This window comes from Nyctereutes procyonoides, unplaced genomic scaffold (genome assembly GCF_905146905.1).
Source record: "Nyctereutes procyonoides isolate TBG_1078 unplaced genomic scaffold, NYPRO_anot_genome, whole genome shotgun sequence".
NCBI lineage: Eukaryota > Metazoa > Chordata > Mammalia > Carnivora > Canidae > Nyctereutes > Nyctereutes procyonoides.
The window spans coordinates 815,311-834,241 of NW_026575115.1; the positions used below are offsets into that span (position 1 = coordinate 815,311).

The following is an 18,931-nucleotide window of genomic DNA, read 5'->3' on the forward strand; positions in this document are numbered from 1 at the left end:
TCATCACCGTATCTCTCCTGCCAGGTAAGTATCATACTGCATATCATACTGCATGTTCTAGAAAAAACTTAAAACCCCTTTGGATTGAAAGGAATAAGCTTCCTCCAGCTGGAAAATGAATCTCTGGGGATTAGCTCATCCCTTCATACAATGGCACTGAAATGAGCTATGATTTCTTTTTTTCCCCCACTAGGAACAAGAGGAAGGAAGGAGGAAATCTTACTTTGTGGCTTCATTATTTTCTTGTGGCAGGAATTTCCACAGAACATACATAATAAAATACACATACTCATAACGAAAGATTCCGGACTGATTTTAGTTTTAAATCCTCAATCATTTTGGACTATTCAAAACCTTTGTTCTCCATCCATTTAAAATGTTCATCGAATGCCTACCCATTCATGACACTGTGGCGGACATAAAAAGATGAATAAGAGTAGCTATCATACTGAATACATGCATCAAATCTTAAGGAGTGATAGAATGGCCAGGGGATTGTATTTCCAATGAAAGGAATGCTTATAAATAAACTCTGTTTTATATCTAGTTTGGTGAAGGGAGATTGAAAACATATGCAGATTACACACCGATTTCACTAAAATATTGTATCCACCCAACAATTAAAATCGGAGGATTGACTCTTCACAGCTCATCAACCAGAGATGTTCATTGATATTCCGATATTGTTTCTTACCATAAGGCTCCACAAGCTCCAGCAGAGTTTTATGCAATGTGCTTACACAGTTGCATAATTTTATGCTGACAAGACAGTGGATCAAAATTCAGAGGAATAATATAATGCATACACCACTAGCAGATGCTGGGATCTGGTACGGCTAGGCTTTCTTCTTCAAAACAAGGATCAGTTGTCACAAGGAGACACACACTGAAGTGTGTTCTCTATGAACTCCAAACTGAGGCCAAAAGGAGGGAACGCTCTGTGGCACACTAACTGGTTCATGATGGGAGTAGCTACATAGGTCGGGGGTGGCTGGGGTTGGGTTTTCAGTATGTTGATTCTCTGAGTTATTTTAAACGCCCAGTTAATAATATTTCTTTAACTCTCTTTTGTATTTTTTCATGTTCAGTGCAAGTATGCAGTTGCTGACTTATTTTTAAACTCCACCCTGTGAAAACTAGTGAGTTCGAGCCGGTAGCAATAACATTTAAACAGCTTTGACTCCCTGCCATACGTGCCTGGGAAATGCGGAATCCTCTGTTACAGTCGTCACCATGCCGGAGATCGGTGACAATCTACGTTTCGATTATATTTGCTATGGATCCACCAACCCTCTAAAATGCAAGAGACCCCTTCTGTTTATAAAGATTATTATTTGATCAAAGGCCCAGTGAGTGAAACCATGGCAAAATATTCACAACTTCCCCAATAACCACAAAGAGATTATTAAATCCATATTGATTTTCAAATCCAGTTTCCATAAAACCAGATTCCTGATCCCAATCATACAGACTTATTCCAGTTTTTAATACTCCTTTACGTCAAGGTATTAAACATAACAGCTTTCAGGGCAGGCCTTTTTATTTAAGGGGTATAGCTAGTTAGTATCGCTTCTGAGAGATGTTAACAATTGCCCAACAGTTAGCAAGCATTCCCCTCATGTTACCAGGTTGCACTCTTGTGCAATCTAAACATAGGACTGGAAGTCCTTGGAAGAGAATTACCGGTGCAGGGAAATTGATAATTGAACAAAAAACTAAAAACGGTGGGTGGATACAACCAAAAAACTCAAGGTCTCACTTCCCTAGTTAATAATCACTACTACCTATTAAGCAATATGGTGTTTCGGCCTCTGAATTAGCCACTTTCCCATTGAATCTTTTATAACTGAGAAAAGCTACATTTAAGAGAATAGGCTTTGGATTCCAAAAGCGGGAAGCCCCCCTCTCTCCCTTCACTCCTGCTTCAACCCCATACAATCATGTGATCTTGGGGGCTTAATTAAACTCCCTCTGAACCTCCCATTCCTCAACTGTAGAATCAGAGGGTTATTATTTCTCCTGACTGCATGAAATGTAAACCTCCTTCAAAGGCACTTTGTGCCTTGCCACTAGAGATACTCACAGCAAACCTAAAGGAAACGTTCCTGCGATTTGAGCCTAAATACTTGTACGGTGATATCTATTTAAAACATTAAGTTGGATTCTCACCGCAGGAGATTTATCTTACTCATCTTTGCATCCCCCGGAGCCAGCATAAAACCTAACACGATATACACGACTGCTGATGACGTGGATCACGGGACCCACAACCACGTTCATGTCATAGCCATTTCTGAGCCTTACTGCCTTTTCTTCGGAAGTAGCAACCCTGTCCCCTCTTCATCTCCACCACAGACCCTCCTCCCCTGGATTCCTGCAGCCATCTCCTAAGTGAGGGTGCAGTATCTAGGTTGGCTTTTCTCCAGTCTTTTATTTTTCTTTTTCCAGGTAGAGTGATCCTTCCCAAGTATGAGTGGACCTCACCATACTTTGAAGACCTCCCTAACCGTAAAGTCCCTAGCCAGGTCTACAAAGATCTCCACGGTCTGGCTCCTGCCCAGCAACCCCAACGCTGTTTTATTTCAAAGGACCTACCTTCTAGCTCATTCTCCGTCTGCCAGTCACACTGCTTTTCTTTCAATCCTTCAAATATCGGAAGCTCTCTTCCTTTGCCATCGCTCTGCCTGACGTGTTCTGTCTGCCAACCTTCTGCCCCGGTGCTGCTTATTCTCTCACCCTTCGTACCTCACTTTAATTGTCAGCCAAGCCTCTCCTGACCTTCCTGCGTCCTTACAGAACCATGCAGGAGAGCCTTCAGAGAATTTATCAATTTCTAGTTATGTGCTTAATGACTGCCTGTGCATCTTCCCAACTACACTGTAGGCCCTGCAAGGGGAAGCCTTTGTTTTCACTCCCCAGGTGACTTGAGTATTCAAAATTTTGTGGAGTGCGTGATTTTTGGAAACATTAAAATTCCAAGAGAACACTCAAGGTCCAGCCCTGTGGTGCCCCGACCTGATTTGGAGAAACACCACCCTCGAAGAATAGGCGCAGAGCACTTAATGACGTATAAAGTCAAAATAAATAACGAGGACAGCTGGAAGAAGATGCAAAATTTATTCTTCTTCCGAGTTTGAAAAATATTTTCTCCCAGACTTAGAGCCTCATTTCTTTCCAGTTGTAAGCATATGCTAATTTCATCGTAAGCCACTTTCTCTTCCTGGACCAAAGGCTAGGAGGGAGCTTTGCAGGAGAAATTGAAAGACGGCACAACATGGCATGTGTCCATGAAATACAATCATCCACACATCTAAAGGGCTTTTAAGGCATGATGGCTTAATCAGAATATTTTTAGTACAAGTTCTAAAATCTTAACAAATGAATATCACACCATCTGCAGTGAATGCCTTGAGTGGCCAAGAAGCTGTGCTACCATTTATTTTAAGAAGAAACAAATTGACTTAAGGGAACCAGAGCTGGGTTCCACAGCCCCTTCATTAGATGGTTAATATTAAGTTGAGTGGGAAGGTCAGTGCTGACTTTTCTATGTGCAGTTTTGGAATTAGAGGTTAGCTGTGCTACTGCAGAATAGTAGGCAGGCGAGAGGCTGGAACTTCATGCTAAAAATGTGAAGGAAAAAACGTGGAGAGATCTGATAATATTAACAGCAGAAAATGCACCTAGACACGCAAGGAGACCATCTATGGCTGGGTTGCAGGAAGTTAAGCAGCGTGGTTGGTAGTAAAACACCTTGGATGGATCCCCGCCGGGGCAGCTCCCGCTGCAGCCCGGGCTCAGCCAGTCCCGCAGGCGCGCGAGCACCGGCTTCTCCCTCCTGCAGAGTCAAGTTAGGGAAACGCGGAGCCCCAGAGAGCCTGGTGCAGAGCAAAGAGATGACACTTTGGGCCCTGGAAACCTCGCGGGGTCTTTATTCCATCGTCCCCTGTCGGCCCCGTAGCAAATTATATTAACCGCTCACCTGGGAAGAGACCACAGCCAGCGAGGCTGCGCGAGGCAAGGCCGGGCCTCCCGGGCTCTGCAGGGCGCTTCCCCGCACGTCCAGCACCGCCTGGCCCGGGCGCACCTTCGCCCGAATTTTCTCTCCATTTAGAGTACAACCCGGCCCTTCCACCATCTCCCGAGCCGCACTGAGGGCCGCTGGGCGCAGGAGAAGGCAGCTCCGCAACCCAATCCCCGCGCAGGCACTGGGCGCCCAGAGGACGTTCAAATCTCCCGCGCATCCGGCCCCGCCTCGGCTGCCTGCCCCCGCCCCGCCCAGGCCCCGCCCACTGAGGTCGGCCTGGCCCCGCTCAGGCCACGCCCACTGAGGTCCGCCTGGCCCTTCCCAGTTCAGACCCGTCGGGCCCCGCCTAATGAGGTCCGTTGGGCCCTGGCCCGACCCCGCCCACTGAGGTCGGCCTGGCCCCGCCCCAACTCAGGCCCCGTGTGGCTCCACCCAGGCCCCGCCCACTGAGGTCCGCCTGGCCCCGCCCAGCTCAGGCCCGTCGGCCCCCACCCAGGGCCCGCCCACTGAGGTCCGCTGGCCCACCCACCCCGCCCACTGAGGTCCGCTGGCCCCACCCAGGCCCCGCCCACTGAGGTCCGCCTGGCCCCGCCCAGCTCAGGCCCGTCGGCCCCCACCCAGGCCCCGCCCACTGAGGTCCGCTGGCCCCACCCAGGCCCCGCCCACTGCGGTCGGCCTGGCCCCGCCCCGCCCCACCCAGAGTGCGTGGAGCCCACCCAGCCCGGGTAAACCATAAGAGCCCAAGCAACTGGGACCTCAGAAACTCCAACCTTTCTGTTTGGAGGGTTCGCTCTTGCCCTTGAACTACTCAGTAAACGTCCATTTTGCGATCTTTTCCTCTTACTGGGCCCTAAAATTCAAGGTGGCAGTAGCTGTCTTGCAGGCTTCGGGTTCTGTCTGCACCGTTCAGGTGTGGGTCAGGAGGAGAGAGGCTCAGAGGGGGTTTTCAGAACAAGCAGCTTATATATTTGCTCCTACAGAGTTAGCATATTTTCGAAAACGTGGCTTTATATGCCAAATACCCTTGTGTCTATATTAAAAACCCTTCCATTTTTCAGATAGCTGAGCTAAGTGAGCTCTACCCAAATTGGTCAGGCCTTCTCTCTTGGGATGCCCCAGATGGAGGCTATTTGAACCTGCTCTGTAAAAGGGCTCCACACATATAGGAAGGCAATGCATAGCTTTTCAAACTTACACAGAGCTGCATACATATAAATACATTAAGCTAAGGACTCCATACAATTGTGTAAATAATAAAAAAAAATCTAATCTTTTTGGAAGATTAAAATATAGCACATGAAAACAGAATGTTAATTTCTCTGTGATTTAATCAGCCTGTCACGGTGCTGTCGTTAAGCCAGAAGAATATACATGCGAGAGCCTTGGATTCAAACGTTTAAGAAGCATTAAATCTTTCTTTGTGGAGAGCGATTAGTGATCAGGTGAGCTGGATCATGTTCAGGGTTCTTTGTACTTTACTGCCTTATTTAATTGTTGTTCACCCTTCTTGGCCAAATTACTAACTAGAAGAATCCTGTTCGTTGCAGCCCAAATTCTGTCACCATCTCGGCCCTTCGATGGAGGGAAGTGCTATCCACCTGATTTGCTTCTACCTTTGTGTTAATTACTTATTGCCACCTAGTCAGTTATCCCACTTATTATTTCAGAGTTTTTGCAGGTCAGAAATTTGACAGCTGTCTGGCCTGGGTGCGTCAGCATTTCCCAAGCAGTTGCAGCGAGGATGTTGGCCAGAGCTGCAGTGATGCAAAGGCTAGATTTTAGTTGGAAGATCCACTTCTGAGGCAGCTCACTTGCACAGCTGTTGACAGGAGGTCTTGGTTTCCCATCCTTTGGATCTCTCTGCAGGGTCAGGGTCGCTTGCCTGCTCCCCTGAAGGGGCAGCTGAGTTCTCCAGGAGGTGTGATCTAAAAGCAAAGCAAGGAGAGAGCTATACCGATCTTCATTCCCTAGTCTCTGAGGTGACACATCCATACCGTCGCTAATTCCATTGTTAGAATCCAGTCTATCAGTAGAGCCCATGGGGGGGGGGGGTTAGGAGGTGGGGAATTGAAGCTTTATCTCTTGAAAGTTAGAGTATGAAATAATGTGTGAACCTATTTTAAAGCCCTCACAATCTTCATGGATCGGAATGATTCAGCACGGACTCCTCCTTTCTCTGCAGGTTGCCCTGTGTGCACATTAGGATCAAATATACTCTTTAATTAGAATCGGGCTTAGCGTTGCCCACAGAGCTCAGGACGAGTGGGGAGTGACGTGAAGACACTAAGACACTTCCCTCGTGTGCCCGGGAGAGCTAAGCCGGAGTTTGTCCATGTGGGACTGCCTTTGAGTCTTGATACTTCTTGTTGTTATCCTTCCTTGCACCCAACCAAGAGGCAAATTGCATGCACCATGTGTCTGCAGTGCCTTTAAAGAGTCGCCTCACCATTGTGGGCAAGCCTGCCTGGGTGCAGACTCTTGGAGCTCTTCTCTCAGACTATTTCGGAAACCTCCGAACTGCCTTCGGCCCTCACTTTGGCTTTCACACTCATCAGAGTCATCTTCTGAAGCATGATGGATTGATTCACTGATGACTTTAGACAAGTCACTTGTTTTCTCTAAAACTCCCTTTCTTCGTATGTAAAATAAAACATATTTTTTCCTGCAAAGCTCCACATGATTATTCTAATTCCCAGATAACATATGTGAAAGCCCATCGAGAACGATAAAACACCCTATGAATTCAAGAAATCAAACTAAATTCTGTTTGCTGCACTTAGAATATCTTCTGTATTTTGTTTCTTGGCTCAGGCTGTCATCCTTACCTTTTTTCTTTTTAATTCCTCTTCAACCGAGCTTACTGAAATTCTCCCACCTTTAAATTCTCGTTGAATGCATATCCCTCCCGCTGCCCCGCCCCCCCCCAAAAAAAAGCCTCCCAGGTACAGTCAGAATGAATCTCTTTTCTTCTGAAGTTGGCTTTACAAAACCTACCTTGAGTTCGACTTAATGGGGTGCAGACCGGTCTCCTACTGGATTCATTCCTTGAAGACAGTCGAGTGAGTGTCCTGTACATAATAAACATTCAATGAATATTTGTTGAATTCCACTGTGATTACTAACTTACAAATGAAAATACTGGGACATTCTGACCCCCAATACCTTTTCTTTTATCTTTAGTGTCATTCTTATGAATTGAAATTTTATGTTCTCAGAGGTCTTGCTAAAATAAATATTAACAAAAACAGGTAATACATTAAGTTACCCTATGGTATACTTTCTTTATTAGGTCAACAAGCCAAGAATCTTGATGTATCCTTGAGGAAATCATATCAACCACACGTACAGTCATTTGTGTACATTCATGGATATGTATTTATCTTAACAATGACCCTGTGTGATAGGATAGATAATATTAGGGACTTATAGATAGAGAAATTGAGTTTCAAACCAGTGGTTATTTTCCACGATCACATGTAGGGACCAAGAAAGCTACAGATATGAAACCCAAATTTTCCGACTCTGAGACCAGTATTCTTTTCACTAACACCACAGGTAAGTGTAGATGAAATAACAATGTCTAAAACATTGGAAAAGATAGCTTTCTCCAGGACCTCAGGTCTCTAATATATGGCACCTAGGTACGTCGTAGCACTAGCGGAAAACAGGTTGGAAAGGGTACAAAATCACTCAAAGGAGTTGGATGGGAGTTAAAAAATAAACATGAATTTTACTTCCAAAGATTTTCATTAATAAAAATGTACTTAATGCTTGCTCCGTGTGAGGCCCTGAATCAGGCTGTAGGGTACGAAGGGTTGTAAGGAAGCCTTTACACACACAAAATTACAGTGTAGTTAGAGACGCTGACATTAGAAGATACAAAAGGAAAAGAGAGCTCATGTTACGTACAAAACAGGATTGAGAGACTAAGAGAATTCGTTGAAGGGACACATCCCTCAGAAGCCATATGTCTGGGAGATGCTCAGAGAAGAGATGGAGTCAGGGCCAGTCCTTTAAGATGGAGGGCCGTGGGCAAGTGGAAAGGCAACTAGGACAAATTGAAGAGGAATACAGACGAGTGTGTGATGTACTCAAGACACAGTGATTAAAGCAGAAGTTGTCAGGCAGGACAGTAGTGGTAGAAAACACTGGAAGAACTCCTAGGGACAGCTGAGTGCAGGGCCCAGGATAAGGAAGAGCAAAATGCCTTTTCCTAGGGGTAGGGACAGTCATGAAGCATTTGAGCAGATGTAGGGACCCCAAGCCCACAACATCACAAGAACCATTTACTTAGATTGAAATCCAGAGCTCCATTCAAACTATGGAGGGAGACCCGCCCTGCAATTTGGGTCTTTTATTTCCTTAAAATAAATTTAAACAAATAATTTTTATTTCTTCATTAAGAACTACATGGGGGCAGCCCAGGAGGCTCAGTGGTTTAGTGCCACCTTCGGCCCAGGGCGTGATCCTGGAGTCCCAGGGTCGAGTCCCATGTCGGGCTCCCTGCATGGAGCCTGCTTCTCCCTTTGCCTGTGTCTCTGCCTCTTTCTCTCTGTCTCTCATGAATAAATAAAAATCTTTTAAAAAGAAAAAGACCTACATGGGTCCCAATGGCTCATAGTAGGTGGGCACAGTTGCTTACATAATGCTGAGCTCATCACACTTCAGGGAGGCCTTAGTTCAAAATTCCTCGGTTTTCATGAACAAGAATCCCAGACATTAAAGAAAAAAAAAAAAAAGAATCCCAGATACTCATGCAGTCCGGGTGCCAGGCGACGTTCGAAGTGTCCTGCAAACACAGACTCTTGTACCTCACAATAATCCTCTGAGGTTAGCACTGTTCTTATCTTCATTTTCACAAACGAAAGAATTGGCCCAGAGACCTGAGGTCATTTGCTCAAGGCCACAAAGTTGGGATTCAACCGGGCAAGCCATGGCCTTAGCCAAATGTTTTCAGCAGCATCGATTACACTACACTCACCTTCAATCAAATATATTTAGCAATGACTTAAGAGATGGTGGTGTCGAGGCAAGGCAACCCTTTACTCAGCCCTACAGAGGAAGTGAAGGCAATTTGAAAACCTTGCCTCAGGGTATGAAGTTTTGACATATTTTGTATCATGAAACTTTGTTTTCAGCCCTCTCTTGACAACGTCTGTGGGCAGAGTTTTCGTGGAATGATAAAGATGTAGCAAGGGGGAAATTTCTTTAACTTCTATGTTTTACATAAATTACCTGAATATATTTAACAAGTAGAGCGATCCCATCCATCCTCTCTCAACATCCTCTTAATTTGAGCTCTGACTAGAGGAAGGAGTCATTAGTGAACATTACGTGCAGGTGTTTTTGGTGGTATTTACCAAAGAGTCTCCAGTTTCTGCCCATTAAGAGAAACTTTTAACATTAGACTGCCAGAAGAATAATAACATGCACAGCAACAGAAACCATTCGGACGGTTTTATCGTTTGAAGCATATACTGAATTTTGAGACCTTGCAGGGCCCTGGCTTTTGTTCCGCTGAGAAGGCTGGAAGCGCCGGGGAGGTTTTTTGCTGGCAGAGTCACAATCTAAATTGTAGAACCAGCCGTGGCCTCCTAGGTGATGCTCAAAACCACCCCGACATCCCTCTGTCTCTTCAGAGAGCCGAGGAACCCGGGATGGTGTTGCTGTAATTCCAGCTTTGTTTTGCACAGTTCTGCGTAGAAGGGATTTTTCTCATTTATTTTGTAATTTAAGCATGTTAAGTAAGTAAAGGTAGTTTCCGAGCATGAACTTGATTTGGGGGAAATTAATCTCTAAATCGTTATTAGGCACTCACAGAAGAGCCAAAAATAATCCCTTTGTGAGGGTTTCCCTCCATGAGAGAGGATAGGAGGATTGATTCCTTTCCCATTTTGAAATAGAATAATGAGTTACTTTTTTGTTAGTATCTTTGTTAATAATGGTGAGTTTGTTGGATTTTGTGAATATCTTCATCAGTCTGGGCCCACCGAGAAGGTAATCAGGTTGAGGCATGAAATGCACCATTGACTCATTCATTGGCACCTTGATTGTCGCAGGAAGGGTGCTAGATCCAAGGACACAGAGAAAAGTCAGAGATCAAGGTAGCTCCCAGACTAGTGCAGGGAAGAGGAAGCAAAGGCAGGTTCTCTGACAGGTGAGCTCTGAGTGCCACAAGCAGATGTAGCAAGGAGACCTGGGATTCCAGACATCTCCGCTACATTTTGAGGGGGAATAATAGGTAGAAGTGCATCTCATGAAGAACCGGAGAAGGGGATTTTCAGGCAGATGGGGAAGAAACCATGCCTGAAGCCAGGGGATGTGAGGGAACTTCATATTAGGGGAACTGTAAGGACACCCATAGGACAAAGAGATCAGGAAGCGAGGGCTGAGGACGTCCAGAGAAGTCAACAAACCAAGACTATGGAAGTTCTAAGATGATACGCAGAGAAGTATGGATATTATTTTGAGAGTAATGGGAGCCAAAAAAGAATCCTATGCAGGAGAGTGACATGACGACATAAGCTTTACTTAATGGTCACCAGGACAGTGTGAAGCAGTGATCCTCAACCGGGGTGATTTTGCCCACTTGGGGACAGTTGGTCACACCCAGCGGAAAGGGAGTGCTATTGGCATCTCATGGGCAGAGGGCAGCGATGCTGCAAAATAGCCTGCAAGGCACATGACATGCCACCAAAATAAAGAAGTAGCAGTCCCCAAATGTCCATAGTGCCAACGTTGAGAAGCCCTGGTGTGGGGTGCCAATTCATGCCCGCTCCCCACGTTCACACACTAATCCTTGGAACTTGGGACTCTGTTTCCTCACGGGGCCAAAGGGACCCTGCAGATGTGACTAAGGATTGTGGGATGAGGTGAATAGCCTGGATTCTCCAGGTGGGCTCAGTGTAATCACACGCGCTGAGAAGAGGGAAGCAGGAGAGTAGAAGACAGAGAAGGTAATGTGAGCACAGAACTTGTCAATGAAGGAGACGTGATGACACCACGTGATGCCTTTGAAGGTGGAGGAAGGACCCAGGAGCCAAGGAACGTGGGTGGCCTCTAGCAGCCAGAAGGCACAAGGGCAGGGTCTCCCTGAAGCCTCCAAAAGGAGCCAGCCAGCCCAGCTACCACCGTGATGTCAGGCCAGTAAGGCTGATTTGGGACTTGTGACTTCCAGAGTAATTAAAGAATAAATTTGTGTCATGCGGGATCCCTGGGTGGCGCAGTGGTTTGGCGCCTGCCTTTGGTCCAGGGCGCGATCCTGGAGACCCGGGATCGAATCCCACATTGGGCTCCCGGTGCATGGAGCCTGCTTCTCCCTCTGCCTGTGTCTCTGCCTCTCTCTCTCTCTCTGTGACTATCATAAATAAATTTAAAAAAATTTAAAAAAAAATTTGTGTCGTGCTAAGCCACTTAACTTGTAATTTGTTTTAGCGCCAATAGAAATTTAATATATCTGTTTTGGAGGACGGGATAGATGGGCAGCAAATCTTGAGGCAAAATAAACAGTAGGGAGAGGTCAGTATTGCCAGGCACTTATCTGAGCACTGAGGATACAACAGTGATCAAGGCAGGACATGAACAAAATTCCTGCTCTCTTGAAATTTATAAATTAGTGATTTATGAGAGTTCTTATTATACTCCAGAATATAATCCCTTGTGTAATGCTAATTTCCCTTTCCATTCCATGACAGACCAGCTAACTTCTATTTTGAATGGAAAGTTTTATTTTTGATATATTCAAATTTGTCAGTATTTCACATTATGATTCATGCTCCTCCCCCATCCAAGGTCACCTCAGTGTCATAAAATATCTCTATTTTTCTATTAACTTTATTTATAGTTTTCTTGTGATCAATTAATTATCGTTCCCAATTATCCACTCACTTCTTCAAAGCAGCATCATTAACCCTACTCTTGCCATGGGTTCCTAATGGAGGAACAGACTTGGCACCATTGTCAGGACCAGCCATTTAACTACCTTTGCTCAATGGAGTGTGAGTTCTCTTACTTGGTCATAAACTTGTGAATGAGAAATAAAATGTTTCAGTTAAAAATAAACTGAGACTTTGGGATGGTTCATTATGCAGCACAACCTAGGGAAATCTGATTAAAACACTTCTGTTTATATTCAAGTCTTTTAGCTATGCTGCCATCATTGTCATATGCAAAGTCATCCTTAATATATAAATATATTTGGTCTCTCTATTGTGTTTCATTGACCTATCTGTTCCTGTACCAATTCTATACTATTTTTTATGATTGTGATATTATACTGTCTTAATGTCTTATGAGCTCCTACTTTTCAGTCTTCTTTCCCATAATTATACTAGCTTTGTATGAATGTTTAAGCTTTTGAGTTATATTTAGACAATGTTTCCTGTTCTCCCCAAAATTCCACTGAAATATTGATTATAAATGTATTAAATATGTAGATATACTTGGGAAACCATTCATAGTTTTACAATGTTAACACGTCTACTTTTATTAACGTCTTATTTAACTTCAGAAATTGTGTTTCTATGTAAAGATATTGTGTTTTCTTCCTTAGTTTAATTCCTAGTTGTTTCACTGTTTGGGTTGATATTTTAAGCGGCATATTCTTTCCTTTTATAGTTTTAGTTGTTGGTTTTCTACGTAAGGTACTAGACTCCAATGTGAAATGTATATATCCAATTGAAAAATGTTAGCACTTCTCTATATGCTTATTTTTAAAATTTTACTTTAACATGTTTATGTTTAGGCAAATCATATCTAATGTATTAATACATTAGTTCTATGATTAAAAGAATAGCTAATTTTTAGGAGGCACTAACTTTATGCTAGGTACTATAAATTCTTTCCAAGTATGGATTTACTTAATCCTCATAACATCCTAAGTGGTAAGTGTTGCTATTGCTATTATTTTTACTATTCTCGTTTTACAGACAAGAAGAGTGAGGCAGAGAGGTTATGTAACTTGCCTAAGTTCATACAAGCAGTAACAGAACCAAGATTTGAACCCAAGGTAATCTTGCTCATGGTATATACACTACTTTGTATATAAACTACATAATTATGATTCATAAATAAATATTGGGGTCATGCTAGGCTCATAGGATGAGTTGGCTTGCTTTTTAAAGATTAAATTATTTTTTGTTAAGTTTTATTCATCAACTTTCAGGGGAACCAATATTTTGAGACAAGTAGAAAAATGCTATTAATCTTTGAAGTTGGTTTTGTATGTGGCAATTCACCTAACTCTCTTATTAGATATCCTAATTTGTCCATTCTGTTGGGTTTTCTATGTAGATAATCTTATCATTTCCAAATAATGACAGTTTTATCTCTTCCTTTCCAATTCTTATCATTCCTAATTATTTTCCTTGTCTTATTATGTTGGCAGGGGCCTTCAGTGTTATATTGAATACTAGTAGTGATAAGAGCTATCTTTGCTTTGGTGAGTTCCAAATTTCTTCAGTAAGTACTATCTAGCTGAGCCTTTTAAGTAAATATTTTTATCAAGTTAAAGACATCATATTTGTTCTCAGTTTTCTTAGCCTTTCTTCTGTTTTATCAGTACATAGCTGTGAAACTTATTAAATGCTTTCTGTATCTACTGAGATCATTCATTTTTCTCACTTAGTCCATTATTACGATGAACTACATTGATAGAATTTTGATCAGTAAACCATTGTACCCTTCCTAAGATAATCCCTACCAATTCATGCTGTGTCATTCTTAACCGATTATGAATTTATTTAGCTACTGTTTTATTTCATATTTTTCTCATCTGGGTTCAGAAGTGAACTAAAACTATTTACTTCCCTTTCTCCTTTATATTACCCTTACCAATTTTTATACCAAGATATTAAGCTTATAATGTGACTTGTGCCATCTTTGTTTTTTCTGGAAGAGCTTTCATAAGATAAAATCATCTGCCTTTTAAACTTCTACTTACCAATCTTTAAAAGACCCTATTTCAAATAACTCTGAGCTGTTTAGTTAGCAAGGAAAGAAAGGAGGGATACCAAAGCTGCGTTATGGCCATTTTCCTGAGGAAGCTAATTTACTTGGTTAAATATTTTCTGCAATTCATCATGATAAGTGAGCTTTAAAGTTTCACAGAAGAATTTTGAAATTCATAGTATATGGCAGTTTTGGAAAGAATTAGGAACATTAACACTGATGTATATTTGTTTCATGTGGCATTGTCATTTTGGCCACCAACCATTCCTTGAAGATCATTTCCCCCACAATTCCTGTCAATTATTAATGCAAAGAACTGAAATAACTATGTCAACATAAACTGTTTTATTGGTCAAACTGAAAGACAGAAAGGGTTCAGGTCCCAGAAGGCAGTTACTATAAACATTAGAATTCTGGTGGGAACCATTTTTGTTCCAGTGAGAAGATGCATCAAGGTAATCCTTTAAACATGCAGGATTCCCACTAAAGGGAAGGTAAAGGGGCGATTATTATCTGCCTTGACTGGGTCAGAATGTGGGGGATGAGGTTTGTGAGGCGCTCCCCTTAAGAAATAAGAGCTGAGAAACAGAAATCTTACTGGCTTTTAAATATTTTTTCAATTAAATTTATTTATTTATTTGGGAAAGAGAGAGCAAGAGAACATGAGCAGGGGGAAGGGCAGAGGGAGAAGTAGACTCTCCTCAGAGCAGGGAGACTGACAGAGGTCTCAATCCCAGGACTCCAGGATTATGACTTAAACTGGAGGCAGACACTTAACTGACTGAGCCACCCCCAGGTACCCCCAAATCTTACTAGCTTTTAGGGTTGGGCATGGTTTCAGTCATTGTAGACCAAGGACCAAGATTATATAAGAGGCTTGAAATCTTTTTTATTTGCAGATTCATTATTATTTTTAATGGTTGCTCATTTTACATAATGAGGAACTGGAAACTCTGAAGACATTAATGACCTGTGGCCGTGTTTGTACAGCCAGCAAGACATTTGGAGAAGTGGAAGCAAAGGCCAGAGTAGGAGATGGCAGCTGACAAGAAGAGCAGATATGAAGCTAAATCCTTCTGGCCACTACAGAGAGACAAATGGGACAGCCTTAAGCCTGAGAATGAACCTGGAGTTTAAAACAGAAATGCTGCCATTATGCCATTACGCCTTGTCATCTACTCTGCGGATGTCCCAAACTTGCCTGGGTTGTGTCGAGGCATGATGTGAAGTTTGGGCAATGCTGAAATTGAGAGCTGTAGAATGACAGCAACAGATGGACCTCACTAGCATGAAGCAATCAAAGATGTGCAAAGTCTGAGCAAAAATTCTCAATCCTGCAATCCTGAGCTTGACAGACCATATAGAAGCAGGTTATATCATTAGCTAAAGGTCAGATATAAATATAGGGCGCTGCTAAAGACAGTTGGGTATGCTCTATCCTCCTCAATCACATTTATTTCTATACCTGGGAGATAACTTGTCAGCTGTGTACATATCCATCTCCACCTATGTGATAAAACAAGTAGAAATCTCAGGAGGTGCCTGAGTCCAATCCACTGTATTTGGTGTCTTAATGAGAACACACTAGTTAGAATACAGTAAAATGGATTCATATTTCTAACAGAACAGAGGGGCCCATTTCAGCAGCCAAATACAGGATCACTTCTTGCCCTAACTTTTAGCACATAATTTTAATCAGCTACCAAAGTCAACAGAAAAATTCAGCTTATTTGTAGATGTCTCAAAACCCGTTAAGAAAAACCAAGTACAATATTTTGATATTGTTCACTTTGCGCAGACGGGGTTCAGAGTTTATCTGTTAAGCCTGAAGAAGGATTCTTCGGCATTTCTCATCTAATTATTGTTGGCTTAGACCCAATCTGAGCTAGTGATTAAGCCACAACAGGCTCTATTTTCCATTATTAATCTCTTGGACTTGAAAAGCTTATCAGACCCAAAGCAATTAGACATTTAAAATTCTGGAATTTGCTTACTTGCTAAATACTGACACCTGAGATTTTTCTGTCCCTCTGTTTTCATTTATGAAGCAACTGGAAAATGCTAAGGTAGGTGTGTGTGTGTGTGTGTGTGTGTGTGTGTATACACCTGCCCCTGCACTCACACACTTGCATGTGCATGCACATGTACATGTTTCATAATCTTTTAGGGATAAGTATCCACCTTTACAAAATATTCTATTTTAGATTAGCAAAGTTGAGAAACTCTGCATTCTCTTCATGCGTTAACTAAGGCATCCAGAGCCATCTCCTAAATGCCGACTGGAATTATGGTCTACTTTCGATGTGGAGGTTTGCTTCAGCAGACATTTATGTGACAGCTTGATTATCAATGGTGTGATTAATTCCTCAGCACACGCATGTCAGGACTTGCTTCAGAATTTGAGTGCTAACGTGAAAGGGATGGATTAGCACTGCACGTCAGGAATTCAAAAGTCCCCAGAAGGGAAGGAGTAAGCATGACATCAACTCAGAAAAGACCAAGCAAGGTACAGAAATATTTGTAAGGATTGCAGATAAGAAAATACCTTTGTAAAAATTTCACCTTAGAGTGTTCTTTCAAACTGTGTATGAAGTTGAATTGTTTTATAGAAGGGCACTCAATAATCTTCCTCAGTGTTGCTTGGACTTAAGGCTTCATTTTAGAAAAAAAAAGGAGTGGTATTTCAAAGAGAGAGAAACACTACTTGGAGGATTTCTGATTACGAAAAGGATGCATAATGGGGGAAAGTCTGGACAGAGTTCTTGCATGATACTATAGAAACTTTTAGGATTTTTCTTTATAGAAATTTTTCTAGAAGAGTAGAAAATATAAACGTATAACTCTCCAGCAGAAGTGTGAATTTGGCCTCTGATAGATGCATGGATTTCTTAAGACTTTCTCTTTTGGTATTAGAAAAGGGAAACACAATAATGGTAGCTTCATTAAATAGGGGTTTCTTTTTCTCATATATTAAGTCTGGACATAGGTAGGTGAGGTTGGTGTTGTGGCATGATATTATTAACATCCTGGCCTTTGTCTTTCTGCTCCTTCAAACTCCTGGTTACCTCATAGTTCCAAGATGGCATTCTCTACCTCTATAGAATCTCCTTCTGTATTCCAGGCAGGAAGAATAAGAAAGCTATGAGGAGGAAGGGCTGACTTGTATGGCAGGAAAGCAAAACTACATAGAAATTCCTGGTAGGTTTCAGCTTATTTCATTGACTAAACCATGTCACATGATCAGTCTTTGCCATAATACGTCTGAAAAATGCTGTGGATACTTTTTCTTTTCTTTTTTTTTTTTACACTTTCCTCTCTTCTCTTCTCTCTCTTCTCTTCTCTTCTCTTCTCTTCTCTTCTCTTCTCTTCTCTTCTCTCTCTCTCTCTCTCCTCTCCTCTCCTCTCCTCTCCTCTCCTCTCCTCTCCTCTCCCTCCTTCCTTCCCTTCCCTTCCCTTCCCTTCCCTTCCCTTCCCTTCCCTTCCCTTCTCTTCTCTTCTCTTTTTTGGCTGTATTGCCAATAAAAAGTAAATGAGGGCCCTTTTGGTAAAAATGAAGGAGAGGATGGATATTGGGTAGGCAAGCAGCCTGTTCTGGCACATGTTCCTTCAAGATATTTACCAGTATCCATTCTGGTTTCATGATGCCTATGACATTCTGATTGTTATTTTGTATGCCATGCCTTCCCATCCTTATTTGGCTTGATTAGAAGTGGATTTTGTTCAATATAGCTTTAGTACATGGAACTGATGTTCTCAAAGACTAATGACATCCTGAGAGCTTGTTGCTCAAGTTCATTCCCCCACAGTACTCCAAAACAACACCACCAACCACCCAATTACTCATACACGTAGAAAGGCTAGGGAGGTGTGCTAGGTTGGCAATACTGGACATAAAGTCAAAAGCAAAGCCGTCATCATTCTTCATATAGTGGCCCTGAGAGTTGAAACCTGAAGGGTATGTTGGTACTAAAAACCCAAAGCAAACACTGATAGAACTAACAGGATTAAGTAGACAAGCCCAATGGAGATTTTATCATCCCTTATCAAGAGCAGATGGTAAAATCTCCAAAATAAACCATATGTTGGGAAATGAAACATTTTTTAAAAGATTTTATTTATTTATTTGACACAGAGAGAAAAAGAGCAAAAGCAGGGGGAGCAATAGGCAGAGGGAGAGGGAGAAGCAGACTCCCCGCTGAGCAGGGAGCCTGACTCAGAGCTCAATCTCAGGACCCCAGGATCATGACCTGAGCTGAAGGCAGATGTTTGACTGAGCCACCCAGCTGCCCCTGGGAAATGAAACTTATTAAATAAATTTAAAGGCTTGATTTTAAAAGTGTATTAATGGATAATGATAGACTTTAAATTAGACATCAATAGCATAAAATATCTCAATAAGCCCAACATTTGAAAATTAAAGAGCTCCCTCCTAAATGTCAAAGAGATCAAAGATTTAAAAAATCACAAAGGAAATGAAAACTTAATTTGACTAAAGTTATAATGAAAATATAGCCTCTGAGCATTTGTAGGATGCTGCTAAAGTAGTACTTACAAGAAGATTCTTAAATTAGAAAAGGAACAAGTTTTTAAAGATTAAAAAAAAAAGATTTAAGGTCATTCTAACTTCCCACCTTAAGAAGCTAGAAAAAGACAAGCAATTTAAGCCCAAGTATGCAAAAGGACAAAAATAATAAATATGAGTATAAATCAAGAAATAAGAAATGAACAATGTAGAAAATTATCAAAACCAAAAGCATCTGAAAAGATGAATAAAATCCATCAAACTCTAGCTAGATTGATAAGGACAAAAAAAAAAGTTAAAAGAAAACCAAATCTACTATTCTCAGGAATAAACGAGAGGATTTTTTTTTTGATACCATAGATATTAGAGGAATAAGAAGGGAAATTTTGGAACAATTTTATGACAATGTGTATGACAATTTAGCTGAAATGGACAAA

The 18,931-nt window shown here is 42.0% G+C and overlaps 1 protein-coding gene and 1 long non-coding RNA gene across 3 annotated transcripts in view; both read right to left on the reverse strand.

Annotated features, from left to right (window-relative positions):
• Positions 1-4,192, reverse strand: part of NEIL3 (nei like DNA glycosylase 3) — a 48,969-nt gene extending 44,777 nt beyond the window's left edge. For both annotated transcript variants that reach the window (XM_055333781.1, XM_055333780.1), the window contains exon 1: positions 3,980-4,192. In XM_055333781.1, the coding sequence (XP_055189756.1) occupies positions 3,980-4,135 (156 nt within the window). In that variant the 5' untranslated portion in view covers positions 4,136-4,192. The remainder of the gene's footprint in view (positions 1-3,979) is intronic.
• A 1,157-nt stretch (positions 4,193-5,349) lies between these two features.
• The window catches only part of LOC129515078 (uncharacterized), a 449,457-nt gene continuing 435,875 nt past the window's right edge, over positions 5,350-18,931 (reverse strand). The window contains exons 7-8 of the long non-coding RNA XR_008665519.1: positions 7,019-7,092; positions 5,350-5,949 (exon numbers count right to left, since the gene is read on the reverse strand). This is a non-coding gene — a long non-coding RNA (uncharacterized LOC129515078). The remainder of the gene's footprint in view (positions 5,950-7,018; positions 7,093-18,931) is intronic.